The following is a 27,530-nucleotide window of genomic DNA, read 5'->3' on the forward strand; positions in this document are numbered from 1 at the left end:
TTATGCGATAATGAGCTTTATTAAGAAGACTTGCTCCCGGAAATAAGTCAATCTGGTGTTGGATATCTCTAAGAGGGGGAAGCCCAATAGGAAGATCATCAGGTAAAACATCACTGAATTCTTCCAATAAAGCATGTACCACACCTGGTGCCTCGGAGTCCTGCACATTTTCTTTAGAGACTAGCATGTAAACAATGCCACTCTCTTCACTTTCCTTCACAAATTTAGACAAAGTGAGAAAATTATTACCCTCCCCTTGAGGAGATGCACGAGTCAATTCTTCTTTGCAAGGCAAAAAAACAAGGAAGAACAATTTCCACTTTTCCCATCTCAACACCTCCTTACTCATGTAGCTGCTGTGAAATTGTACAAGACTAGATATCAGGTCGTGCTAACTTGTTTCTCTCTTCTTCTTTTTTTCTTCTTTTTTTTTTCTTTTTTTGGCAAGAATATTGGGTATTCATTGAGAATTCTATACGAGCCACTGGTATTAATTTGTGTAGTTAATGAAACAAAGGTTCTACCCCTTTTATAAATAAATAAACCAAAATTATTCTCCTTGTGGTGTTTTCTCAAAATGACGTGATAGGCATAACACTTGTGGCCAACTGGTTTGTGCCTCTCTCGGAGTCAAAACAAAATAAATACGCTGCATTATGAGCCTTGACCTTTATGTTTGCATGGCAAGTATATTGTTAATATTGATATCCACCGAATTTAATGTTTTATTTATGAATAATGTAACTTATTTACAAAGTTGGGCATTAGTGACGTATATGCACTAATTTATTGTATATAGTTGATGTGAGGCTTTCTAATTAATTAATGAGATCTATTTCCTTGATTAATTAAGGGATTTACTTTCTTATTTTATATAGTTGACATATCATTGTATAATTATGAGATATTCTCTTAATTGGTTACTATATCTATTTCCGTGTAAAGCTCTCATATAAACTCCTATACCTCTTTATAAAGAAGAATACAAAATATTCAAACCATATTCATATTTTAGCAAAAAATACATCTTTAATTAGCTCCTGCTTTTTCTTTTTCTTTTTTTCGTGGACTATTATGTTTTTTTATTTAATTTTAATTTAACAAAAAAAGATATTTGTAATATGAATGTTTTACCTCATACTCGAGGTCCTCTTTTCAATTCTCCTGAGCCAACATATTCCACTTCCTAGTTAATTATTTGGAAACACTATCTAATGATTGTCGATAAACAACCACCATTTAAAGATCGTCAACTATTCTAGTGTCATTCACTAAAGAAGAGACCGATCAACCTCGTCCGGTTTCTAGGAGGAAAAAAAAGCAAGTTAATTACAGCATATGAAAGTACAACTCATATATGATTTGTACAAAAAAAAAAAAAGAGAGAATATTTTCAAGTGATATATGATCAGCACCAGGAGATATTTATAATATTAATTTATTATAGAGACTATGAACATATTAGAGCATCTTCACCCATAAGGGCTAAGGCAAGGGTAAGGGCTGCCACTATTCATGTGAATAGTGGCAGCCTTGCCTTTTTTGGTTCCACCCCAAAAGGCTAGGGCAAGGGCAAGAAAAAAAAAGAATATGCAACAAAATATAAACTTGTTATGTATTTATAGGGAAAGTGAATAAAATTGTTATGTATTTATAGGGAAAACATCCATAAATTTTTGGTTTTTTTTATTAAAAAAATTTGATTTTTTTTCCATTTTTTGCAATTTCTTTGACTCGCTGATGTCAGCGTGACATCACCACTGACATCAGCGAACTCGGGCTGAAGCCCAGGCAAAATCTGCCCTTGGGCTTGCCCAGGCTGGTGAGACCCAGGGCTTGCCCGGGCTGCAGGTGCTGCGCTGGAGGTCCAAAATTGAGGGAATGGGCCTCTTGCCCTGGCTAAAATCCCTGCGGTGGACATGCTCTTAGTGGATGGGTTTGAATTTCGACTTTTTCATTGATCGGGCATGGTTCAGATCAGATCGATTTCACTTAAAATTGCCGTCGAACCTATTATAATATAACGATTTTAGTTCGGTATGGCTTAGACATTGTGAAATATACTATTTGGGAAGCCACACTATAAACCACATCTTTAATAGAGGCGAGACGAAACTCACTTATATAAGTAGTTCGGTCTCGTATAAATTAGTAATGTCACATATATTGTGACATCTCTAAACTAATTAGAATTGAGACAGAGGAACAATAAGGTTAATTGGTACATCATTCTCGGTTGATAAAAAAAGTTTTATAACATTTATAGTGCGAAATATAAGTTTTATGCATGTTCCTCGTGGTGTTGTAATGATTATGGTCACTCCTTGGTAAAATAGAGTAAATTATATATGCCCAAGTTGAATCAATCGATGGAGAAAGTCAAATTTGAGAAGATTTCTTACTCCCTCCAATCTAGGATCCTTAATTATTTATCAAGAGCTAGCATACTAATAATATTCTTTTTATTTTAAACAATATGATTATTAATTATATGCTCCCTTAGGATACAGAAAACAAGACAATGTCATGCACATGCTATATAACTAAGGGATATTAATATCCCATTAATTCAATAAAATGATACTGTTAATTAATCTTTAATCTTTTACTTGCTAGCATCGATATTGAGAAGCTCCCCCATAACTTACGAGGGCTTGTCGAGAGCATGCAATTAATTACCTGTTTTTACATATAATATTCTTAATTAAAATAACTTAATTTATTAGAGGCATGAATGAAGTGCACCAATATTTGATATTTCGTGCCTTTTCTTTTGGAAACACAATATGATCAACTGCGGCCATGTTTTGTCATGGTCCATACTCTCCCTGCCCTATACCAATAGGATTTTGTATATATGTATGCAAATTGCTGGCCTAGCCATGTCTTCTAGATTGGCTGTAAATCAAAAGTTTCTGGCACCGTGATGAGACCTACATATGATTAAACATTAGTTAGACAACCACTATAACCACAAATTTAAACTAACACCCTTCTTTACGTGCAACCACTCTATCACGAGAAATATGTGAAAATGCGCGGCGGGAATGGGGTTTCGAACCTAATTGATAACTTCCTAAGCTTAAAAAACTATCAAGGAATGGGAAACAATAAATATCAAATTAACATACATAACCTAATTGATAATAAAAGTCTCTATCCAAATGCTTAATAGGATAGTTTATTTAGTTCACTGGTTTTCTAAGAATGTCAATATTATTGTTTTGAAAGCATAAAAGGTGCTGACATTACCAAATTGAGGTGGTTTAATAGCATTTCGAGAACACTATCAAAACATATAATATCTGACCGCCATCAGTCTATATATATCTAGAAATACATCATCTATGTGTTTTCCCCCTTTTTGGGGTCTGAAAATGACCCCTCTCATATATAATCCATACACAACTGTGTGCGTGTATAATGCCACTTCATGAAGTTTTAGAGACTACTTTTCTAGCTTCATGTGTATAGGCATGCATTTACATATGGCTTTTTACATCTGCACGCGGATCCCTAGAAGCACAAGTAGCGATATTTGCTTTCAAAATGGAAAAACAACTCATTATTTTAAATAATGCCTTTTTAAATTCATCTATGTAAATAGCTTTTCTTTTATTTGTACGTCACAAGTTTAAGAGATTCAAGAAAATCGTCAAATTAGAATTTTAGTGCCCGGTCCATTTAGCAACCGTTCCTTTTAGTACTTAATTCATTTTTTCAGATCATATAGAAAAATAGGGTGGAAATGAGGGAGAAAGCATAGAGAAGGAAGGATATTATTGTCACACCCCGGACCGGCTCCGCCGTAGCGCGATATTGTCCGCTTTGGGCCTGGCTACATTCTCACCAGCCCGCACGGTTTTGTTTCTGGGAGCTCACGAAGCAACTTCCCAGGGTGGTCACCCATCCCGGGATTGCTCCAGCCTCCAACTCGCTTAACTTCGGAGTTCCTACGAACCCGAAGCCAGTGAGCTCCCAAAAGGCCTCCTGCTATGAGGATGCGAGGTGTGCCATATAAGGCACATCACCCCCTCTCCGTTTGGTCGATGTGGGATCTCACAATTATACGAATCAGGATTACATGTTTGTTGTCAAGGAAGCTAAAAACTTAGCTGAACAACCCCGATTTACATTTTTGTTGAATTAATACATAAAAGTGATGTTATCTGTACCACATTGTTAATCACTTCTTTAATATAGAGGAGTCTCACATACATTAGTGGGTCCCACCTTTTTAAGAGGGGTGGTCACTAATAAAGCGATCAATATAAATGAGGTGCACATAGTATTACCAAGTCGTCTTATTTAAGGATGACAATGTAATACATGAATTAACTGTTGAATCATAAGTTTCATACTATTATTATTAGAGTTCAATATAATACAAATATTTTCCGGGTCACGTAAAGGAAAAATGTTGTTGAATCTAGTTCTCTCAATAAGAGCACTTTAGATTAATGGACAATACTCCAGCTGGATTTGGTTAATCTATTCATCCATTGCAAGCACAAGTACTTGTTTTCAAAACAATCCTAAGCTTTCCTTAGCCTATTCTATGCCAGCCCTAACCCTAGTGGGATTTATGCAAGAAAACAAGGGTTTCCCAAAAATATACTTTGCCTTTTCAAGTGTTTCATTTCGAGGCGACACGAGCACTTTCCGGCGTTTCCTCCCAACTTCTGGAAACTCTCAATACACTTTCTACGGATCCTCGTGACTTTCTTTGCCCAAAAATGACCCCATTTACTTGTTCATTTTCACCACTATGCCCCTGCCTTCTTCCAATGCCGTAGCTATAGTTCTATTTCTGCACACCAAGTCGAGCATGCTTGGATTTCATCATCACTGCCATCCACAATACAAAGAAATAGTTTTTTTTTTTCTGAGAAATTGATAGATCCCACAATATATATATCCACCTCTCTTATATGCCCCTATGAATCTAGATGTAATATTGTAATGCATGCACCTGCTCTTCAAATCAAAGTTGTCTTAACATTTTGTTAAAACACATGAACTTGCGCAGAAACCAAATAGATTAGATTCATGATCGTCTAGGGTTATCTGCTTGCGTGCATGGAGATTGTGTTCAAGCACAAGACCATCTGGGAATCGAAGTTTGGACCTTAACCTAGGAAAAGAAGTTTGGAGCCGCACCTTCTCATTGATTACTTAATTTCAAACCCAAAGTCATTAATTTTTGAGGACTTGTTTTTGGGGAAACAATTAATTGTTGAAATTGAGTTGTTAATACTCTTTGGCTCTCATGCATGAACCTAGTGAAGCCTTTTTTCTTTTTAATTTTTTTTCTCTCAAACTAACTAATTATTACTTAATTTGGTGAACTTAACTCTGTGATAAAGAAAAATTATCATGGACTATATAATTTGTATATTCTCTCGGGTATGGCATATAGTATATAGATATAACTTAAGAAGTTACCAGTTTCGTCTCCGATTCCAACAAGAAAAAGAAGGTTTATACAAGGCTAGAAAAGCTAAGAACCACCAAGAGATGCCCAAACTAGTTTCCTCTTGTGGATGCAACAATGTCTTATGAACTCATTAAGTATTTGTCACGCTTCGGACTGCGGCATAGGGATTAGATTTACCTTGGGAAGGAATTATGGTCTAAGATCAAAACGAAATAGGCTTGAATTAAAGGAGTGAGAGTGACATAGAATTTTGATGATTATCTTCTCAAATTTCAAGGACGATTGATGTGAGTGTTAGGATTTCTTTTTTTCTTTTTTGGTAAGAATTTTAATTCACGTGACATAGTTCTTTATTTCTTTTCATTATAAGCTAGTCTAAACTAAATTAAATTAATATAATATATGAAGAGGGAGATTCGAACTTGAGTGCAAAGGGGCCAACTCAATGCCCTAATTAACTGTCTTATATTAAACTAATATCTCGCGACAGATTTAGTTCCGTTCATATATCGTCGAACTCTTATCATCTTGCAGGTTACTTTACAAAATTCAACTAATATTTGGAAAAAATCGTTTGCATATCATGTTCATGAACCTTGTAGAGTTACACAACAAAAATTTGAAAAAGCTCCGTAGAAGCGTAAGGAGAAGAAATAAATGAAAAGAAGAAAAGATAAAGGTTTCAACTTTGTTTTCTCATAGGAATAAATGTGGCATTAGCTCTATTGGCTAAAAAAGATGCAGCCTCTTAAATGCAAATTAAGCATCGGAGGGCAGAATAGTAAAAACAGAAGAGAAGATAGGTATCGTGGTCATACTATGGTCAAAGTTCCTTGTGTTTTTTGTGTATCTTTGTGCAAGCATGCAAACGGGATAATTGGTTCGCCTGGCTGCAACTAAAATTTCAAACCCAAAGGGGTCCCAATCCCATCAAAACAGCTGACACGTGCCACTCTAATTTGGCCGCAGAACTTGAAACGCCCTTTCAAGGCTAAGTTTTTGCACTACCCTCTCTCTCTCTCTCTCTCTCTCTCTCTCTCATATGAACCCTTTCGCTCCACATTATTCAAGAAGAAAACAAACATACGCTCAGAGAAAAAAGAGAGAGAGGTCCAGTAGATTTCTTGAATTTACATTCTGTAATGTAGTAAGTTACCTCTTTTTCGCATTTGTTTGGTTCTTATAAACTCTGCTTATATGAGTTTGTATTGAAGCTTGGGGGAACAAAAGGGTTAATATTTGGTGTTGATTTTTGTTTTGCAGTTTTTGGTTCAAGGGTTTTCTGCTTTTTATATAAAAAAAAATAGTTGAAAGAGGTTGAAGAAAGCGATAGACGTGGGTTGCTGCCCCCTTATTGTGGCGCACTTCAGTCAAATCGGATTATATTTATGTACAAGAATATGGCGGGAACCGTGTCATCAACAACGGCAGGTGATTTTGTTTTATTTTTTATATTTATTTGGTAACCTTTTTTTTTGTAGAATAATTTGGGGCTAAAAGATGCTTACTTTTGGTACCAGTAAATGAGTATAGTCTGAGTTCTGAAAACTCTCTGAACATGCAGTGGATCAGCTGGGAAAAGACGACCATTGATTCAACTGATTAGAAAACCAACTGTCTACTTGAATCATATAAAAATTGAAATAATCCAAACTTTTGAAAAGGTATAAATTCTTCGCAGCAGATTTGCTCCTCTCTCTCTCTCTCTCTCTCTCTCTCTCTCTGTGTGTTTGATACAATAATAACATTTGTTAATGACAATATAAAATCTATCTGTAGTGAATGCAACACTATGTGGTGTTAAATTCTTATAGACGTATATGTCTTGAGCATATACATGTATATGTGCACATGCATTGAACAGGTCTTCCTTTAGGTTTCAAATTTGCCTAAGAAGAAAGAGTACTCTCTACAACTTATTGTCAGTATTCTCTACAACTTATTGTCTTCTTAGAAGACTAAAAATTAAGCAATGTATGTTTGTTCGCTTTTAGTGTTTTCTTATTTATGAACATTGTCAGTCGTTGATGTATGCAATTTAATGTAAGAATCAAATATCAACAGTTGACGATCACTTATCGCCACAAGTGATTTAGAATCAGTAATATACATTTACATAAATAAATGTGAAATCAGAGTAAGAGAAAAAGTAAGACAGCCTAGCTCTTATCTCTTACCAGAATGTTTTGGTCATTAGGGATCATGTATAGTGACAGTGATAGTTTGATGATCATTGTGGAGGCTAATTAATTTGTGGTTAGTTTTCTAATTGGATGAAAAATCTTAAACATTTTTTATAACCTGGGCGCCTAACTGGATGGCACAACACAATACAAGCATTTCTTTCTAACTGTGGACAGGACATGAGCAGAAGATATTAAATTAATAAATATCTGCTTCCACCTTTTGACGGGTGCGCAAACCAATTTGGTGGTCAACAGAATTCTTTGGGGAAACCAAACAAAGCTTAGCTAAATCCTTCAATCTTTTTTTTTTTTCACATATATATATAATTTCCCAATATTTTAGTGGAAGCAGAGAGTTTGGAGTGATTTTTGAACAGTCGAGTGATCCTTACTCTTTAGCCAGTCCTTTTTAATATTGCATGTCCGTACACTCACATCTTTAACACATGCAGGACTCGGGGATCCACAAAAAAAAAAAAAAAAAAAAAAAAAAAAAATTTGGGATTTCTTTGGTATGAAGAGAGTAGCCAATTTTTGGCAAGATCTTCTTCTCTTCTCTGATTTATTATGGGAATTTGATCGTCTGCTTCTTCATCATCTCTCTGATTGATAAAATCTCAGTTCTCTAATTTATCTTTATCTTTTTATGTATAGAGAGAGAGAGAGAGAGAGAGAGAGAGAGAGAGAGGTCGGTTGGGTGTAGATAGATATATAAATATAGTTGTTTAACTTTACGTAGAGTGTCGATTTTGAGAGTGGAAGATGATTTGCAGAGTGTGGGAATGCTGGGCTTTCGGGAGTCATTTGTTCCACTAAACGAGGTCGAGAGTTCCAATGAACCCAAGTGGGTAAAGATAGAAAAAATTAAGAGGGAGAGAGAGAGAGAGAGAGAGAGAGAGAGAGAGTAGGGTTGGCTTGGACTTCTCCCAGTTGGAATTGTGGGTTTTTGTCTCAGTACAAAGACTAAATTGGAGCTATACTTGTAGTTTAGTATGACACTCGTGTCCCTTTAATCTAGTTTATGGTGATATGATTTAACATTATTTTTATATAATTATTGTGGTAATACTTGATTCTGAAGTGTTGGAATGTGGTGTTGAGAGTCAGAGTCAGACCATCCTAAAATGACCACTGCCAAAGGGGTGACAAACAACAAGAGCTATATAGCTCATTCTTTAATTAATCTGTTTGCCTATGTTTTGACACATAGACTAAGACTACACCTACCTAGCTATACCTTATACTAATTTATATAAGTATACCTTGTATCATTCTCAAGATTTTTCTCTTTTCAGCCTCTCTTCTCTTCTCTTCTCTTCTCTTCTGTTGTCTTTTCTCTCATCTTCCCAAAACTACATTCTTCTCTGCACAAATGAAAATCTAGAGAGAAGGATACAAGAGATAGGGTTGCACTACTTGGCTTCTGTTCCAAACCCTAGCTTTATAGTCCCCTAGGTAAACATTTATACTAATGTTTTCCTCTCTACTGGCCTTTTGCTTTTTGTTAAATATGTTTGTCTTAACATTTCTGATATCAATGTGCAGGAGAGGTTTTTGATTCTTTAGAGAAGAGATTGATCAAAGAAAATGGGTTCCATGAATTCAAACAACTGGCTTTCCTTTCCTCTTTCTCCTACTCATTCTTCTTTGCCATCACAGCTCCATCCTTCTCACTCTCACCAATTCTCTCTAGGGTTAGTCAATGATTCTATGGACAACCCTTTCCAAAACCAAGGTAAAAACCCTCCTCTTCCTTTTCACTTTCACTTATTATTTTTGGTTTTTTTTTTTTTCTTCCCTTTTCCTTCTCTCTATATGTAGCTCCTTCTCATTCAGTCTTATTGTACATAAACCTTGTAAATTTACAGAGTGGAATTTGATTAACACCCAAGGGAGCAATGAAGTTCCAAAGGTGGCTGATTTTCTCGGCGTGAGCAAATCCGAAAACCACTCAGATCTTGTGGCCTTCAATGATATTCAGGCCAACGATTCGGTGTCCGATTACTTATTTCCCAACAACAGCATAGTCCCAGTACAAGACACAGTTGTAGCCAATTCTAGCAGCTATGATTTCCAAGAAAAATCCAACAGCCTTCAATCGTTGACTCTCTCAATGGGAAGTGGCAAGGGCTCTTCAGCATGTGAAACCAGCACGGAAAATACCAGCATTGCTACTGTGGAAGCTCCCCCAAGAAGGACTTTGGACACATTCGGACAAAGAACATCTATTTATCGCGGCGTAACAAGGTGTGCCTATTTTCATACTAGCTAGCTCTCCTTTCAATTTTATTCCAATTTTGTTATTTTAATTCTATAACATTTTAAACTGAATGTTTATTTTATTTTGAATAAGTGCAGGCATAGATGGACAGGAAGGTATGAAGCTCATCTTTGGGATAATAGTTGCAGAAGGGAGGGACAATCGAGGAAGGGCCGCCAAGGTATGCCTTATTCTTCTACCAGCTAGCTAAGCTAGGGTTTCTTTTTTGCTTTGTACAGTTTTCTTTTTTCCTTTAATGAGATCATTAATGTCACTGATCATTACCTTCATCTCGTTTCATGGTCATCTTTGTTTCCTACGTGATCTTTGCAGTCTACTTGGGTGAGTTCCAATTTCTAATAACTAGCTATATTTCTTTATTTGCTTTATTCTAAAGTTAATGATTTTGAAATTTGTTTGGATATGAAGCAATTTATTCTTTACCCTTTTGGGAAATTTTCGCTTATTTCGTGTAGGTGGGTATGACAAAGAAGAGAAAGCAGCTAGGGCTTATGACTTGGCTGCACTGAAGTACTGGGGAACTTCTACTACAACCAATTTTCCAGTAAGTTTATGCCCAAAAGCGAATCAATGAAAAATGTGACAAGAATAAAATAAAGAAAAGAATAAGCAAGTGCAATATTGTTAATATATATCATGTATGGCTTTTCAATTGTCGTGCCTATTGCAGATTAGTAACTATGAGAAGGAGGTGGAGGAGATGAAGAACATGACAAGACAAGAATTTGTGGCAGCCATTAGAAGGTAAGTAAATGAGATAGATCAGAAATCCCTTAAGCAAAATTTTCAGAGAATCTTTGTTCGTTATTTATTTATATAATCGAAGGTCTTCACTTTGCTTTTCACTTAATTAAATTTTCAGGAAAAGTAGTGGCTTTTCTAGGGGAGCATCCATGTATCGTGGAGTTACAAGGTACAAAAAAAACTAGCTATAGCTAGCTAGGCATGCTTTGTCTCTTTGTCTCTCCCGTTGTCTCTCTTTCTCTCTCATAGTACAAAACAAAATCTTTGTTTCAGGCATCATCAACATGGACGATGGCAAGCAAGGATTGGCAGAGTTGCCGGAAACAAGGATCTTTACTTGGGAACATTCAGTAAGTCACTTAAATTACACCATGCACCCATTGCAATTAATGCATTCTATTTTCCACAACCTAACAATACTTGTAGAGAAAAAAAAAACATTCTGAACAAAACTATGTAGGATTCATGTAAAACCTACTTATATAAGTGAGTATTAAGTTTGTGATAAGCAGTACATGCGATCAGTAAATCTGATACATGAAACATGAAACATAACTTGATACATAGGTACTGAGGAGGAGGCAGCTGAAGCTTATGACATAGCAGCAATAAAATTCCGAGGTCTAAATGCCGTGACCAACTTCGACATGAGCCGGTATGATGTGAAGAGCATTTTGGAGAGCAACACCCTCCCAATAGGAGGAGGAGCAGCCAAACGTCTCAAAGAGGCTCAAGCCCTGGAATCTTCTAGAAAACGCGAAGAGATGATAGCTCTTGGTTCCACCTTTCAATATGCAGCTGCCGGAGCCACCAGCTCATCCACCTCAGCCGGTCGGAATTTGCAAGCATACTCATTGATGCAGCAGCAGTCAACCTTTGACCAAGCTGTACAGCAACCATCTCAGCCCCTACTTTCTCTACAAAACCATGATATTTCTCAGTACAGCCACCACCATGACCCTTCTTCATACCAAAATTACATCCAGACCCAGCTGCAGCTGCACCAGGCCCAGCAGCAATACCAGCCAACCCAGAACCCTCACCACCAGTTCTACAACAGCTATGGGCTTCAGAGCACACACCCAGCTTTGCTTCAAGGTCTCATGGACATGGGCTCTGCTTCTGGGGTTATGGATCACAACAATGGCAGCTCCAGTGGGAGCTATAGTGCAGGGGGGTATTTAGGTAATAATGGAATTGGGTTGGCTTCAAATTCATCAGCAAGCAATGCAGTGGGGTCTGCTGAAGAACTTGCGCTTGTGAAGGTTGATTATGATATGCCTAACGGTGGAGGAGCGTATGGGTATTTTTACAATGTGGAATGACTGAGAGACATTTTGTTTGGGGGAATTGGTAATTTTGTGATGGGGGGAGGGGAGATTAGTAGTTTTGTGATGGGGGGATTAAGCATGGTTTAGGAGCAATTTACTATCCCTATTTTTATTTTTGTTCTAGTATTTTCTTTTCTTTTTTGGGTTGAGAACTGACCATAAATTAATCCAATTGTGGGGTAAAGATCAGTAGCTAGGATCAGTGGTATATGGGTGCAAATGGAAGTTGGAACCCTAAATTTTGTGTGCAGAAGAAGACCTAGCTATTGCACAACTGCTGATGTAATTCTACTTTTATTTACTGTATGGACTTGTTGCTTTTACTACCAAATCACAAAATGCCATTACAGTAATTCAACACAACTTCGTGTTTGTGTTTTTGTATTAGTAAGTTTTTTAGGACACCTTTAGAATCAGAAATTCAAAACTACCATCTACCCAAAAAAAAAAGGCTTGATAAGGTCCGGCCCGCTGGGAGTCCGAGATGACTGACCCGACCCACTTTAGACTCCTTCCCACATTCAATCACACCAAATTATTATTCAACCCTAGCGTGCTTACTTACAAGTTACCACCCCCTCTCCCCTCCTCCATCATCAATATTCTCTCATAGATGAACTTCTCGTTAATTCCAGTCTAATTGAGGTTGGTGGTTTTTCCTTTTTTGAAATTTTTTTGGAAGTTACAGTTTTTTATCAACTTTTTGCTGATCGAAGTCATTAGACAATCTGATTGATATCAGTACACTCTGAGTTTTAATTTCCATTCTTCTTTCTGTTTCATGTTTCTGTCCATTCTTCATAAATTTGGGAAAAATAGTTGGAAGCTTTTATGTTTAATCAATATGGAGTCCGTTAGCAGAGATTGTTTTATGATGACATGGGTGGTTGGTTTGTAAACTTTGTAGTTTATTTGTATTGCAAGTAATGGAGGGTTGGACCAAAATTTTGATTTTGGATGAGTTTATCTATAAAACATTTTTTTTAAAATGGAAGAAGAGAGAAATTATGATCCCTTAGCTTTGAGTTACAATATAGTATATATAGAGGTTAGGACAAAGGTCTGTGACTAGCATTGGCAAAGCTTAGATTATACTGCTAATAACAGTACTAATTTATTTCATTTTTGTCAAATTATCTCTGTATTTGAGGCTTTGAGTAGTGGTTAGCTGTTCATGTCTTTGAGTGAGGCTTCCGATACATATATTTTGGTTGATCTTTTCGTTGTTGAAATCACAGTCACCGGCTTTCAACATGAGATCAACATCATCTCCACCTCAATCACAAACCAATCCTACTATTCCCATGGAGGAGAAGCAAGAAGAAGAAGAAGAAGATAGGATCAGCCAGTTGCCAGATGACATTCTTGATCACATCCTATGCTTCCTTCCTTCAAAGGCAGCCGCTGAAACAACCGTTTTGTCTTCAAGATGGAAGCATCAGTTTTGGTCTACAGTCACTAGGCTCAACATCAACATGCACAAAGAGTCCACCAAGCACAATGTGGAGCCAGCCATTCGATTATTTGAGGCTCTTTTCAAATGCAAGACACTTATTTCTGCTGATATTACCACCAACTTCTTCCATCTCCCAGAGATTATTTGTGTGCCCAAGTTGCAGTTTCTCCACTTAGAAGTCACAGAAAACATTGGCTCTCTAATGCAGGGTTTCCATAGGATTGTGGAGATGCAGCGCCGCGGTTGCCCGACTTTCGAAGGTTTCATCCCCATCCTATCTGCAAACAATCACCTGGTATTGTGCAACACCAAAACACCAAGAGGGGAATATTTTTTGGAGATTGAAACCGTTGGGTCGTTTGGGGAGTTAGGATGTGCTGCTAAGAAGAGGAAAGAAGCTGCCTATGTATATGCTGATCGTAATTATAATATGGTGGCATATAGTGGTTAGTTTAGTAACTAGCTTGTTTATATTGGATTTGAATATTATATCGTATTACAAATAACTACCTTACTTCAAACACTCAAATTGGATTTGAATATATATCATAATATGATGCCACACATCAAGTGTTCATAATACTATCATGTTGCCCCTTCATCCAAAAGAGAGAGAGAGAGAGAGAGAGAGAGAGAGAGAGAGAGAGAGAGAGATGCAAACAAATTTTCAAGTTGGAAATAATTACATTGCAAAAAGAGGTCTCTTCTGGTTTTACTTGGATCTTAACTTTTTTTAAGAATAAACAAAAAATTAAAGCTTAAATCAGTAACCCTTAAACCTCCAAACCATGTCGTTTTGGATTAGTGCCAAAAAGATGGGTGAAGAATCTCTTTGAATGAGACATAGAAAAGAATATAAACATTTTACAAATTGTGAAAGTCAATAGATGAACACAAAAATATAGAGAAGAATTAAATTTGAATATGACAGGATTGAAACAAGCGATGCTGGAAAAAGGGGAATCGAACCTATAACCTAAAATGCATGGATAAACGCTCTTAATCATTTGAGCAACAAATCTCTGTTAATTAATGAGTTTTCTTGGGCCGTCTGAAATAATATTATTTGTTAACTAATGGTGGGTACAATTGGGCCTCAAGCAAACCTTATTGCTCCAATTGGATACGGCCTTCATCTTGGGTCAACTTTTTCTAGCATTGGACCTCACATTTATTTATTTTTTCATTTTATTTTTTCATGAAGAAGTTTATAGAAACCAGTTTAAAAAGAAAAAAAAAAAAAGAAAAAAACCATCATCTAAAAAATTAATAAAAATTAATAAAATTCTGTTGAAAGTGGCGAATGCCAAATGCTATGATACAATAAATGAAATCTATACAATTGAAGGAGAAGGTAATTCAGAGAAGCACAAGAAAAGCTCTGTCGCTCCTTAAATAATCTTTCCGTCTCTTACTTTATGCAAGATTTTTGGGTTTCATCAATTCACTGTTGAGGTAAGCTCTGCCAGATTTGTAAAATTCATCCTTTATTGCTTCTTTCTTTCAGTCGGATTTATCTTTTATTTTTTCAGTGATTTCTAATTGGATCGCAATTAGGTAATTGGAAGAAAAATTTTGATGCTTTATATTTGTATTCATATTGGTCGTGTTGTTGATTAGTTGTGATTGGAATTGCGGTCCAGTTGCAATTTGTAGCTTACAATATGTGATTTTCCTTTCTTTCTTTCCTTTTTCTTTTAAGGCTTGTGATTCTGGAGGACCCATTGATGCTTTTTTGTAAAGTTAGCTCTTTTTTCTGTGTTTACACGTACATCTGTGATTGTTTTATAGTTTGTAGGTGGTGAAGAAATAGGCTGGATTTATATGTTCTGTGAGAGTTGGTTGTCTGTGTCAATATCACAAAGAAGGTGGAGGAGATTAGGATAAATGTTGTTTTTCAATCACTTTGGAGCTGAATCTTGTTTCTTTAGAAATGAGCTTTTCTAAGACCGTTTGTGTTTGAAGTCTGCCTATTTTACTGCTTTTTGGTGGGAGTTTCAGATTAGGAGGAAAGATCGGTTTTTGCATGCAAAAACTTCATTTGTTTATTTGTAGCTATTAGTTAACAAAGGCAGGCGGTACTGCTCTTGTTTCCAGTAATAACTATCTGATTCTTTTAGTTTTTCAGCTTTACTATTGCATTGCTTCTGATGCCCACGCAATACAAATCTATGGTATAACTGCCTTCAGTATAACACACATATCCTGATTTCTCTATCGTCTCAGAACTCTGTTACAGCCACCACTGCTGGTACTTCTTATTGTATTCTTCACATGCTACTGTATACTCCTTTCAAGATCCTTAGCTTCTTATAAGTTTATAGAAGAAATGCAGCACCAACATTTGGCATGCCGTGTTGGTGCATGTCAATGTAGTATTGCTGCATATGTTTATAGCTTTAGAGATGTGTATCAAGGAAGAGTACTAGATTGAGGAGGGAAAGCGTTGCACATTTCTAAAAGCATTAATATCATCTACCATTCAAAATGTGAAGAAATGCATAACATATGTGAATATCTACTCTGAAAGTTGTAATATAAATTTTAAACCTAAGTTGGGAGCCATAAATACTAATCGAATAGGTCCATCCAGTACTCAACACTAAATTTAGCTTTCTGGTACTCGTAATTATATCTGTGATCTATCATTTGGATGTCTAGAGAAGTTTCTGATGTCGGATTCTTGTTCTTCTGTTACTGTTAATGATTGTGCATGAAGTACAAATAGGTTATTGTAGTTATTTTCGTTGATAGCTGCTTTTCTATGGGGCAATCAGACACACATATTACAAAGTAATTCAGTGTATATGTGGAAGAAACAGCGACCAAATTAAGAGTATTGTCATCGTGTAGTTTGTACTTACTTTTGAGTGGTGGTTCCCAACCAGAAGATTGGCATCTTGTTTAGGCTCCTGTGTGAAATGATCAGTACTGTTTATTGGTTGTGGTTTGAGCAGTGATAGTCCCTACCTACGGATATCATTTACCGTCCCAAACTGTCATTGATTACATCTTGTGAATAGTCAAATTGATTGCAGCCTTGAAATGGTTTAAGATCAACTAAATCCTTAGCTATGAGTTATCTCATAGTTTTCCCTCTTTTCATTTATGAGTTCCTTACAGGAATTGGAGAACCAACTTTACGTTTCTGATTTGTAGTGTTTGTTTTAACAGACTAAAATTATCTTAATATGTGTTCTTACCGTTCAGAAATTAAACCAAATTATATGCTCTTACTCTTTCTGCTGAGAACTAATATAATGTTCTGTTATCAGCATACGAGGTGACAAACAAAGTGATGGTGAAAGCACACACGCAAGAGTACACATACAAGCACCCATGGGAGAGGGTGACTTCTGCATCTTGGAAAAAATTTGCTGATCCTGAAAACAAACGCACTTTGTCACATATCCTTGAAGTTGACACTCTGAACCACAAGCTTGATCCTAGTACTGGAAAGCTTTACACCACACGTGCAATCACTGTCCATTCCCCCGGACCATGGTTTGTTCGCAAAATTGTTCGCCAGGATGTCTGCCACTGTGTTGAATCAACGGTTGTGGATGCGAAAACACGATCAATGCAACTCACCACCAACAATATCAGCCTCGAAAAGTTTATAGAGGTGGAGGAGAAGATCAGGTATGATCCCCATCCAGAAAACCCAGATGGGTGGACAATCTGCCGACAGGAGACTAGTATCCGAATCAAACCATTATCCGCATTGGCATCTATGGCAGAAAAGGTTGAACAACGCTGTGCTGAGAGGTTTGTACAGAATAGTGCAAAGGGTAGAGAGGTTATGGAGAGGATATGCAAGTATCTTGAAGCTGAATCTAAAGGGCTTGCTAGATCATAGGGCATGTGAACTCTTTCACAGTATAAATAATAGAAGACTGAAAGAGTGTAGAACCTGGACTTTTAACCTTGAATCTCTTATTGGTTGAAATTTTGATGCGGTAAAATGTACTGTTGGGAACATTAATTTCCCATTAGATTTAGTTTTCGCTATGCGTATCTAATTTTCTATTTTTATTTCAACGATTACAGTGACTTGGTGATTTATATGGGGTGAACTTATTTGCAATCTTGGCTATTGTAAGAAACAAGTTGACTGAATCGTTGAGAACTTTTCTTGGAATATATACTTGGAAAATAATTGACCAAAAGTGTACACTCCTTTCTTTATTCTGTCCTCCTTTGAGCAAATGTAGCGTTGGCTTTGTGACCAATCTTCTTGGTGCTTTTTCACATTTCAATGGTCATTTTATTTACTCAGCTATCGCCACGTAAGAAATAATATATTTTATGATTCCTTGAACTTCTTTGGTTTACGAATTGATCTCATTAAGAATGAAATTTTCATGTCTAACTCCACGACATAGGAATAGAGGATGTTATAGGAAATAAGGACCATGAAAGCCCATTTTGTCCCATTTCCATATTTGATTTGTGTTGTATTAGCAGTAATGAAGTAGTAGTGCAGCTGAATATCTTCTGGCAATAAGACTCCTATTATGGGTGACCCATGACACTCTACTTCCCTTTTTTGGTAAGATTATTTTGTACTTTCAACTTTCCTTTTATGTTTTAGTGATGGATGACACTAAAAATATTTTAAGTTCATTCAAAACTGATCACAATCATAAAAGGAGCACTCTTTGATTAAAATTATGCCTGAAAACCTAATCGACGAGAAAGGAAGGGAAAATAGATTCATGCATGGAAACCACATCGATAATATACAATACCAGTCATTGTGTCCACATCTGAGAATTGCGACTGAAATGTACTGCACGAAAGAAATGCCATATAGACAGCAAGTAGACACATTACGAACATTAACCCATAACCATGTCCACCAAACAAGCACAGACTACAACACATAAAGTTCTCCCAATCACAACAAATACAGAGTTCTTCAAAGTGCTGAGATGTCCATGCCTTCCCCGGTAGGACATAACATAATAAAAGGGCAAGTGCTAAGATATCGCAGCAGACTCTGAAGCCATCTCCTGGATGAAAACAAGCATCAATTCCAAAATATGAAACTTCACCATATCAGGCTTAGATTTTTTCAAGCTTATCAGCCTTTACAACAGGGTTCGCTTTAGCAATCACATCACGTGCAGCAGTGTGGTAATCATAAGGGCAGTCATGTTTGTCTGAATAACGATGTACTGCACAGAAAAGGTGACCACACCGACAATTGAACCCTGTTAATCCAACTCTCTTGTTGCAAGTTCCGCAACGTTTTGGGCCTTCTGGCTTTGCCTCACCACTCCCCCCTGAACCTGAACCAAAGGAAAAGGATGGTTGTAAAGAGAGAGTTTTTGGCTCCACCAGATGGGCTTGAACATCCACACCAGCAGCAACAACAGGTTCATTTCCATTGCTGTTTGATGTTCCATTGACAATGTTTCCAAAGGATGATGCAGCGAGCTTTGCCTGCTCCTCTTTCAACATCATGTCCTTGTGGCACTTGGAACACATATTCCTAGTAGCCACACTTCCAAAAAACCCACAATTGTTTACACACAATATAGGACCCTCGGGGTGAGGTTGACAGCCAGTCTCCTCATGCTCCATCTTTTCAACTTACCTGCAAAGAGAATACCTGAATAGGGAACCAACAAATCAATGGGGGACAGCTAAGTGATGTAAGATATAGGTGAATTGTAGATTTAGGCAGTTTAGCGGAAGCAAAAACAATGGAAAATAGAAAATTAGATGAATAAAGATAGGTCTGGAATCACTCCAGGGTCTTCACACCAGAATTCCAATATCTGGAAAATAAACTTTAATACAATAACTCCACTCCACTCCAATGAACTACATGGGGGTATTTATAGCAAAACCTAGAGGCAATAGGATAAAAAATCCCTTACTAAAACATAAATCCTAACCCAAATAAATTAGGAAAATAGAAATCCTACTGAAATTTGGAAAACTAGAGAACCTAGGAAACTAATAAATGATGTCCACATCACTAAGAGTGGAAACCCAAACCCCGCGCCCAATCTTCCTTTCAAGATTTGGTTTCTAACGAAAACTACTGTTATTGTAATTTAATGCTAGTTTTATATACCATCGAGAAGACTAAACTTTTCTTGAAAAGACAACTTGTGATACTCTATCTGATTATCATGTCACATAATATCAAAGAGGTCAGGCAGATTTTCATTATCTTTATAACTTGTACGCAGGACAGCTCATCGTTAAATAGACAACATTTAGATTTCAATCTAGCATAGAATAGAATAATAATGAAAGCATTGAATGATGTTGAAAAAATTTACGAATGCATTATTACGGAAATCCAAAAGTACATTACACATGCCAATTCAACAAGCAATAAAAAATAGCAAACTGCTATTTGTAGGCATATACACACATGTATTGGTGTAGTGTTAGAAACAATATATTTATTACAAGACTTGAATGGCCATTCCTCAAACCAACTATGTCACGTATTGTAGTTAAGCTACATAAACACCTACCAATTAACTGACAGCAAATATATACAACAAAACTTTTTTAAAATGAAAAAGAACAATGAATTTTTCTTCTTTTAACCTACTTATGTGTGCCAAACTTCAAATACAAAGCTCAAATTTTTAACCAATTAGCAATTACGATAAACTCACAAATTACCCAACACCCTACCTTGACTTTCAAATGTTAACTATTGATCCAAAGAGTGAAATCCACACAAAAAAAATCCCAAATTATAAATTTCCAAACACTACCTACCTTGAAACCCCTCAAGAACAAGAACAGCTAAAATCAGAAGAAAAGAAGAAGAAAAAAACCCTACTTTTTAGTCAGCTATACAAGCACATATACATATGCATACAAAGAAACCCTACCCAATTAAAGAAAACCTCTGAAACAGATTCCTGAGCTCAGAATCGCATCGGACACCAGGCCCCTGTTCACCGAAAGAAACCAAAGAACCAAAAATTCAAAACAGAGAATCAGTAAACGAATAAGAAGATCGAAAGAACCCCTCCACGAAAAGCCAACACAAGAAATTCAAAGAGTAAAGAAAAGGGAGATTTTCAAAACCCTAACCCTATCAGATTTTGGATCGCCGAGGACAGAGCGGAAAAGCAAGAGACGTGTTTCTCTCTTTTTGTGCTCGACGCTCCCTTGCTATTTAATAATTTTCTCTTTCTATTAAGAAACCGACGTGGCCGTTTTTCATTGGCTTCCGGTCTTACCTTTATTGGAACAATTTTCCTCTTTTGTCCCTTTTGTAAAGCGTTAATAACCGTCTTGCAAGGTTGGGAATGCTGGTGAGGTTAGGTGTAGTGGTCGGTTAATCACAATGCTAATGTTGGGATTTTTTCTAACTTTAAAGTCAAAAACAATAAATATCCTTTTTTTATATCAATCCCAATCCAATTCCTACTATAAAAATAATTGAAAGGAGCTCACAATACGTTTTTTTAACTCAAAATATCTCGTTGAATCGCCTATTTTTAATTAGTAGATTATTACAGTATATTTTTAATGTGTAATTATGACTAGTCACATATTCATAACTTGTACCGAATCACAAAATTCTAGCAGAATATTATATTTATCAAATTTAGTTTCAATGTATAGGTTTGTAGGAGAAAAAGCTTAACAAATCTTAATTGGTTACTTATCTCTTACTCCTAATTAACCCATCTATCATTTTCAAAATCTCTATTTCTATATCCTCCTAAAATCTTGTCACTTTGCATATGTAGTGAGGTAAATGTCAAATTGATAAGACAAACGAAAACTGAAATATAAATGGCAGCTATATATATATATGCTTTTCATGCATCCTTTGTATACTTAGCTATGTCCTACCTTGACAAGCTATGAATCTCATATGATTAGTGACACATCAACCACATGGTAGTAATAATGGTATCCATGGAACTCAAAATGCAAGCAAAGATTTGCCTTCGAAATTTATTTAATTAAACTCAGGTTTGCAATAAAAACCTGTAACTAAAAGACCCTCTTTTCTTCCTTCCTTTGCGTTTGTCTCAAATCTTCTATCTTTTCATATACTTTCATGCTTAGTCTTTGCAATTCCGAGGTCTTCGCCAACGAGAATTGGTTGAGTTGGTAAAGTTCGAGTCCTGCTACTGACAATTCTTTTTGGTTGGTAATTTATAAAAACTCAACAAACAAAAAAAGTCTAAGATCCCATTTATAAGTCCTCAAAAAGGTATTAGAATGCCATGGCCATTGATAGAGTGAAAGGAAGTTAAAGGTGCGACCATAAAAGAAAAGCAACAAATTGATCATGATCAATCAATTTAGTGCTTCTGTTGGACAATTGCGTTGCTTGATGAATATTGGAAAAAGATGGCTTCACCAAAGGTAGTGTTTATTAGTATGTTTTACAAGATGTATCAAGAGAAACAGCAATTTGGTTATGCACGCATAGAACCTAATGAGAACTATATTAGCAATAGCAAGACCGGTAATGGAACCTTAATTATAAAGTGTTTAGAATTTGATATTAAAAACACATTTCAATTCTGGTGCCTCAGCCAGGACTGGATTTATTGTGTCAAACAAATCCTATCGGCCAAAATCTTAATGTCCTCCTGGTCGATGTTTTTGATGAACTTGGACTAGATCTATTGTGTCATACAAATCACATCGGAAGGGAAATAGTGTTAGGGACGTATTGCAAATTAAGCAAAGAGATTAAAAAGATAAAACAAATAAACAAAACACCAAGAATAAATAGTGCTATAAAAATAGCTTCATTTATTGGAAAATATATTAATTAGTTACACGCACACATCCTCCTCTTGATCAGTTGATTAGACACATTTAGTGCAAGTAAAAGGCCAACAAGGACAAGAGTGAAGCTCCCACCATAGATCCAACGACGGGCATGTTTGCAATGGAGCCACTAGGTGTTGGAGCAGATGCGGCGGTGGTAGCTGAGGGGGAAGGAGCCTCCACCGGGGCACCGACCTTGTGGCTTCCGGCAGCCATAGCTGCGGACATGCAGACTGCAACCATGAGGACGGCCAAGGCAATCTTCTTCATCTCCATTTTTGTGGGTGTGGTTGATATTGAGAAATAAGCCTTGGATATGGAAATGTTAGAGTTGTAGTTTGAACGTCCTGAGGAAAATAGGGTGGCCATGGAGGGTATATATAGCTCTCTAGCCATGGAGCGTTTTGGGTATTTTTGGAAAATAGATTATCTGTTTGGGTCTAAATTGTTTATGGTTTGGAAGATTTTTGTGGCTTTTTTTGTGGAGTTGGTTGGTTTGTTGTGAATTTATGAGGGAAGGGTTCTTAGGTTACGTGTATGGTTTTGCATGAACGGCGGCTACTTAAGGGTACAAGAAAGTACTAACAATGTCAAGATTTACAAGATGATAACGACATATAACAAGGATGCTGACTGTGTCAAAAGATGAGATTAGGTTTGTTTTTTGCATTTTTACATGTATAAAAATGGGTACGCCCAATGGTTTAAACTTACATTTATAAACAAATGATTAGATGAGTAATGATCAAATGAGAGTCTTGTGACGGTTTCGAACAAAAGCATAATAAAATAGGGACTTCTCTTGTGGCAAATATTATTTACTCTCACCTTCACATCACAATAAGAGTTCAACTCTAGCCCATAAATGGCTTTTAGCTCAAATGAGAAAAAGTGTTAATCTATGTACCTGATATACTGTGTTCGATTCTTCCTCTCCAATATCACTTATATATCAAAAGAAGGTTTTTTTTTTTTTTTCTTTAATCACAAAACGTCCCTAAGGTTAACAAAAAGGCCGCAACCTAATAATTTCATTAACCTCAGGGACGTTTTGAGATAATAAAAAAATCAAAAGAATTTAGGCCCCGTTTGTGATTTTTTTTTTTTTTTTTAAAGGTGTTTGGTGAAAATAAAATATCCCAATTATTTTTAAAGCAGTGGTCTTTTGACAACAGCTTTTAAAAGCAGATTTTGGGTTGCTTTTCAAATCTGCTTTCAAAAGAAGCAGAGATGAATCTTTAATGATTTTTTTAATTCCCAAAATACCATCATTCATTTTAAAAAATAACACCACCTCCGCTTCCACATCCAACTCCACCACTTGCACTATCACATTCACTACCTCCACAACCACCGTCATCGCCATCACCACCACCACAACCACCACAACCACCACATCCTTCTCCTCCTCATGCTCCGCCACCACCACCACAACCGCCACCGCCTCCACCACCTACACCATCACCTACTTCACCTCCTCCACAACCAACACCACCACCACCACCACCACCTCCACAACCGCCATCCCCACCACCACAACTACCACAACCACCAACTCCACCTTCATCACCACCACCACCTCCACTCCATCACTACAACTACCACCACATGATTAGTACATAACACTTTTAACATCATGTTTATTTTAATCATTATTCACAGTTACAAAAATTTTATATTAAAATTTATCAAACGATTTTGACACTATTTTTTGTACTAATAGCACTTTAAAAATATTGTTTACCAAACATAGAGCTACTTTACTTTATAGCTAATTATTTTTAAAGCACAGCAGAAGTAATTTTTTTTTAAAAATGACAGCAATTTCAAATTATGCCTTAAACGCTCGACTTCCTCTTCCTGCAAATAAGGGCGGAACTTCCTGAATTTTTCTTATACAACTTAGCCCACCCATGAGCTCAACAGAACGTCCAACTCCAGCCCATTTTTCCAACGCTAGCCCAACCCATATTAGAAACCTAGTTCCGACCATATTTGTGTCAATGAATATTATTGTTGTTATTGCTTGGGGGTGTTATTTTCATTTCACCTATTAATAAACGTAGAAGACAAGATTTTTATATGAAGTGCAAATAAGTAAAAACATTTTTGTTTGGTAAAGCATCAAATTTGAACTACAATTGTGTGTGGCACTGGCAACGAAACCTTTTCTCCTTTCCTTTTGAAACACAACTTTTGAACTCAACGGTTTTGATATGGCTGCTTTTACAGAAGAGAAGACAAGCCGACCAAGAGAGCCGTTGTGTTGCAGGGACCACATAAAGGAACAGAAGGCTGGCATTATATCATATCACCTTCTTATTGTAGGGGCCACAAGACGTAACGGGAGAGTAACGTTTCCATCCTCGTACGGAATTCATATTCCAATTTGAAAATTTTTAAGTCTTAATTACGAAAAATTAAAATTTAAAGTCCTATAAATACCATGTTTCCCAGTCTCTCACCTTCCTCACTCTTCAATCCACCACACACACTCTCTCATCACACTGCACTCTCTTTTTCTTTTGGTCGAATACTCTCTTTTCCTCTGTTCTCCTCTGTCTAGAAATGGCGCAGTTTAGCAACTGCAAAGCTATGTTCTTGATGGTAATAGCCATGGTGCTTGTCTCAGTTACAGCTCAGGATACTGCGCCAGCTCCATCACCGGCATTGGATGCTGGAGCTGGAACTCTGGTGACAATTTCCAGCCTATACATATACTCTCCAGTGCTCTTCTCTCTCTTTGCGCTGCTTAGGCGTTAGGGAGACTTGGACTGAGACTACTATATAATTATTATGGTATTTTTTGTATTCTTTTCTGCATGTATTTGTTATTTCTTAATCTTCCTAATCATTGGTTATGGATGTTATATTGCCTCACTATAAAATTTAGTACAGTACTTCAGTGTGAGTGTGTCATTTTTAGCCTTTATTATTGCATTTCTAACGCCCATGGATTCCATAGCCTCGAAGATGCAAGCAACCTAAACAAGGCTAAATGCCAGTCATTGAGTTTGATTAACTACTTAAAAACAACATCCTACTTCATTTCTAAGAGTCAAGGCAATGGCCGTTGTCGGAATGAGGATTTTTCGGCAAAATCACATTTAAAACAACATAAAGTAGCCTGTTGTAACTTGTAAATCTGAAATACTTACGGAAGTTCATAAAACTTGGTCACACCAATAATAAGTTATCATCCTCTGAGCAAAGAAACGAAATGCTCAGGCAGAAAAGCTTGCTAAAATTAGTGTTAAAACCAAAACACATCCACCACAAGAATGCTAAAATGAATCATCCTACGGTATTGACACTGCCATCATTCTCAATCGTATGAGACCTCCTCACTAATTAAACAACTGGGGTTACAAGAGACGATTCCATTAGAGAATGTCCATCTGAAATCATCACTTTTTTGGGCAATAATGTCAATAGTGATGTGTATATACGAATGGCAATTCCAAACCTGTTTGGGAAGATTAAGGTTTAAGGCTCTGTTTTGAGTTTCTGAATAGGCCTACGTTTTGACTTCCAAACTTTTGACATTGTTGAGTGTAGAAAGCTGGGCCCTGAAGATGCATTCATACTTCAAAAGACCAAAACATAAACCAAGATAACAAATTGTTCAGACAATTCATAACAATCAGTGATTCATGTTATTGAACACAAAAAAAGAAGATCTCTCTGTTCTCAATAATTCGAAACATCTCGAATGTAATTCTCAAAATCAAAGCCAGAAACAATAACTGGCAGCATTGCCATTCCCAATTAATGGCATTATTCATCACTAAATTGATATGAAACACTACAGAATTCATCATGAATGAGATATATCACTACAACAACAAAATTGGAACTCAAATTTCCAAACTTTTATCTCTCTTCCTCAACACCAATGCCTATTTCCGCACGGTCACCTAAGCTTAAATCAACTATCCAATTATCCAAGTGTAACCCATTTCTCCAATCAACTAATATATACTAACAAGAATGAAATATCACCAAAACAGATACAAATTTTAGCTCTTACCCATCCATCTACTCGCTTTTGGGGTTTTCAGACTCTCCACCACCTGCCCGACCGGCCTCGAGGAGCTTCTTGTTCTTCTCGATCGCCTCAGCGACCTCACCGGGCATGTACTTCTCGTCATGCTTCGCTAAAACCTCCGTGGCGGCGAAATAGCACTCGCCGCTCCTCGCTTTCTCCGATACACTCTTCGTTGAAATCTCCCTTCGAATTTCGTCATTAAAAGGCTTGACGAAGCCCTCGACCACAACCGAGTGACCCTCCCGAAACAAATCAGGCAAGGAGCCTTTGTATCGGACCAATATATCGGTCATCAAATCGGTGACGACGAACTCCATCTCGGGCGACGAGGCGGGCTGGAGCACGCTGCCTTCGAGGACCAGACCGCCGATCCTGAACTTGCTCTTGCTAGGGTTTGCTGAGTATTTCTCTAGAGCGTCGGTTGGGGTCACGTAGAAGACGAGCTGGTCTTGGAAGCTATTGAGGACGATGACAATGAAGCCCGCGATGCAGCTGAAGGTTAGTGCATAGGTCCAAAGGCGTCGGGTTTGGAGCTGGCGCGCCCGGCCCGCGATGTCGACGGGTTTGGGCCGGATCGGGCCGCGGCGAGAGGTGGAGAGGAAGCGGAGAGTGAACGGGAGGAGGAAATTTGTTGAACGTTGGAGATGGGGGTCGAAGAGTGGGGAGAAGATCAACGGTGGAGATTGGATGAAGGGACGGGGATGGATGGGGGTTGTGATGCGAAGGAGGTGGGATTTGAGGCGGAGGGCGATGCGATTGGCCATTGGGTTTTAGGGGTGTTTTTATTTCTCGGGAAAGTGATGGAAAAGAGGGGTGAAAGTGGGGGGTTTGGAGAGGTAGTAGCAGCCCTCTCTCTGAAGAGAAGCTTCGAGTTATTCGGCCACGGCAGAGTTGACGAGGGTTTTTCAGAAGGATATGAAGGGAATTTGGAAAATGTTAATTCTTTTACGTTGGTTTTTTATTTTTTAGAATTATAAACAAACAAAACAAAAAAGAAAAAAGAAAACGGCATCTGTTCCACGTTGTGAATATATATATTTTTTTTTATGAACACAAGTTTAGGGTAAGAGGAGACTACTTTATCCCAAAGTCAGGGCATACTAAGAGTTCTTTGAGGACTTACAGAAGGTTTTAGCTCTTTTATTTTTATTTTTATAGATTACCTACCAATCGACAACAGGACTCGAACTTAAGCTTGAATAGCAAAAAGAATTATTGTTACTAACTCAATCGACCCTTGTTGGCTTCCACATTGTGATATTTTGA

The 27,530-nt window shown here is 37.1% G+C and overlaps 4 protein-coding genes across 7 annotated transcripts; 1 reads left to right on the plus strand and 3 right to left on the minus strand.

Moving 5' to 3' along the window:
• The first annotated feature begins 9,168 nt into the window (after nt 1-9,168).
• On the plus strand, nt 9,169-17,604 carry LOC117633183 (AP2-like ethylene-responsive transcription factor PLT2). Of its 4 annotated transcripts, XM_034366893.1 has the most exons (9): nt 9,169-9,358; nt 9,492-9,870; nt 9,982-10,064; nt 10,217-10,225; nt 10,360-10,448; nt 10,575-10,648; nt 10,767-10,817; nt 10,922-10,998; nt 11,216-11,973. In XM_034366893.1, exons 1-9 carry the CDS (start codon nt 9,211-9,213, stop codon nt 11,971-11,973), a joined length of 1,668 nt encoding a protein of 555 aa, XP_034222784.1. In that variant the 5' UTR covers nt 9,169-9,210. The 4 variants fall into 4 exon arrangements, with proteins under 4 accessions (XP_034222784.1, XP_034222783.1, XP_034222785.1 ...); XM_034366892.1 differs by lacking the exons at nt 10,217-10,225; nt 10,360-10,448; nt 10,575-10,648; ... (1 more) ...; nt 10,922-10,998; nt 11,216-11,973 and adding an exon at nt 16,732-17,604 and having other exon boundaries at nt 9,220-9,358; XM_034366894.1 differs by lacking the exons at nt 9,169-9,358; nt 9,492-9,870; nt 9,982-10,064; ... (4 more) ...; nt 10,922-10,998; nt 11,216-11,973 and adding exons at nt 14,693-14,890; nt 16,711-17,598.
• A 522-nt stretch (nt 17,605-18,126) lies between these two features.
• Nucleotides 18,127-20,620, minus strand: LOC117631072 (zinc finger A20 and AN1 domain-containing stress-associated protein 8-like). Its single transcript, XM_034364017.1, has 3 exons — nt 20,510-20,620; nt 20,305-20,366; nt 18,127-19,052 (listed from the first exon to the last, which is right to left on the minus strand). The coding sequence occupies exon 3, from the start codon at nt 19,022-19,024 to the stop codon at nt 18,503-18,505; it is 522 nt and encodes a 173-aa protein (XP_034219908.1). The 5' UTR covers nt 19,025-19,052; nt 20,305-20,366; nt 20,510-20,620; the 3' UTR covers nt 18,127-18,502.
• A 1,546-nt stretch (nt 20,621-22,166) lies between these two features.
• LOC117631835 (arabinogalactan protein 23-like) lies at nt 22,167-22,592 on the minus strand. The gene has a single exon (XM_034365153.1). The coding sequence runs from the start codon at nt 22,583-22,585 to the stop codon at nt 22,265-22,267; it is 321 nt and encodes a 106-aa protein (XP_034221044.1). The 5' UTR covers nt 22,586-22,592; the 3' UTR covers nt 22,167-22,264.
• A 2,764-nt stretch (nt 22,593-25,356) lies between these two features.
• LOC117633172 (cytochrome c-type biogenesis protein CcmE homolog, mitochondrial) lies at nt 25,357-27,157 on the minus strand. Its single transcript, XM_034366873.1, has 2 exons — nt 26,247-27,157; nt 25,357-25,785 (listed from the first exon to the last, which is right to left on the minus strand). The coding sequence occupies exon 1, from the start codon at nt 27,026-27,028 to the stop codon at nt 26,255-26,257; it is 774 nt and encodes a 257-aa protein (XP_034222764.1). The 5' UTR covers nt 27,029-27,157; the 3' UTR covers nt 25,357-25,785; nt 26,247-26,254.
• Nucleotides 27,158-27,530: the final 373 nt, after the last annotated feature.

This window comes from Prunus dulcis, chromosome 6 (genome assembly GCF_902201215.1).
Source record: "Prunus dulcis chromosome 6, ALMONDv2, whole genome shotgun sequence".
NCBI lineage: Eukaryota > Viridiplantae > Streptophyta > Magnoliopsida > Rosales > Rosaceae > Prunus > Prunus dulcis.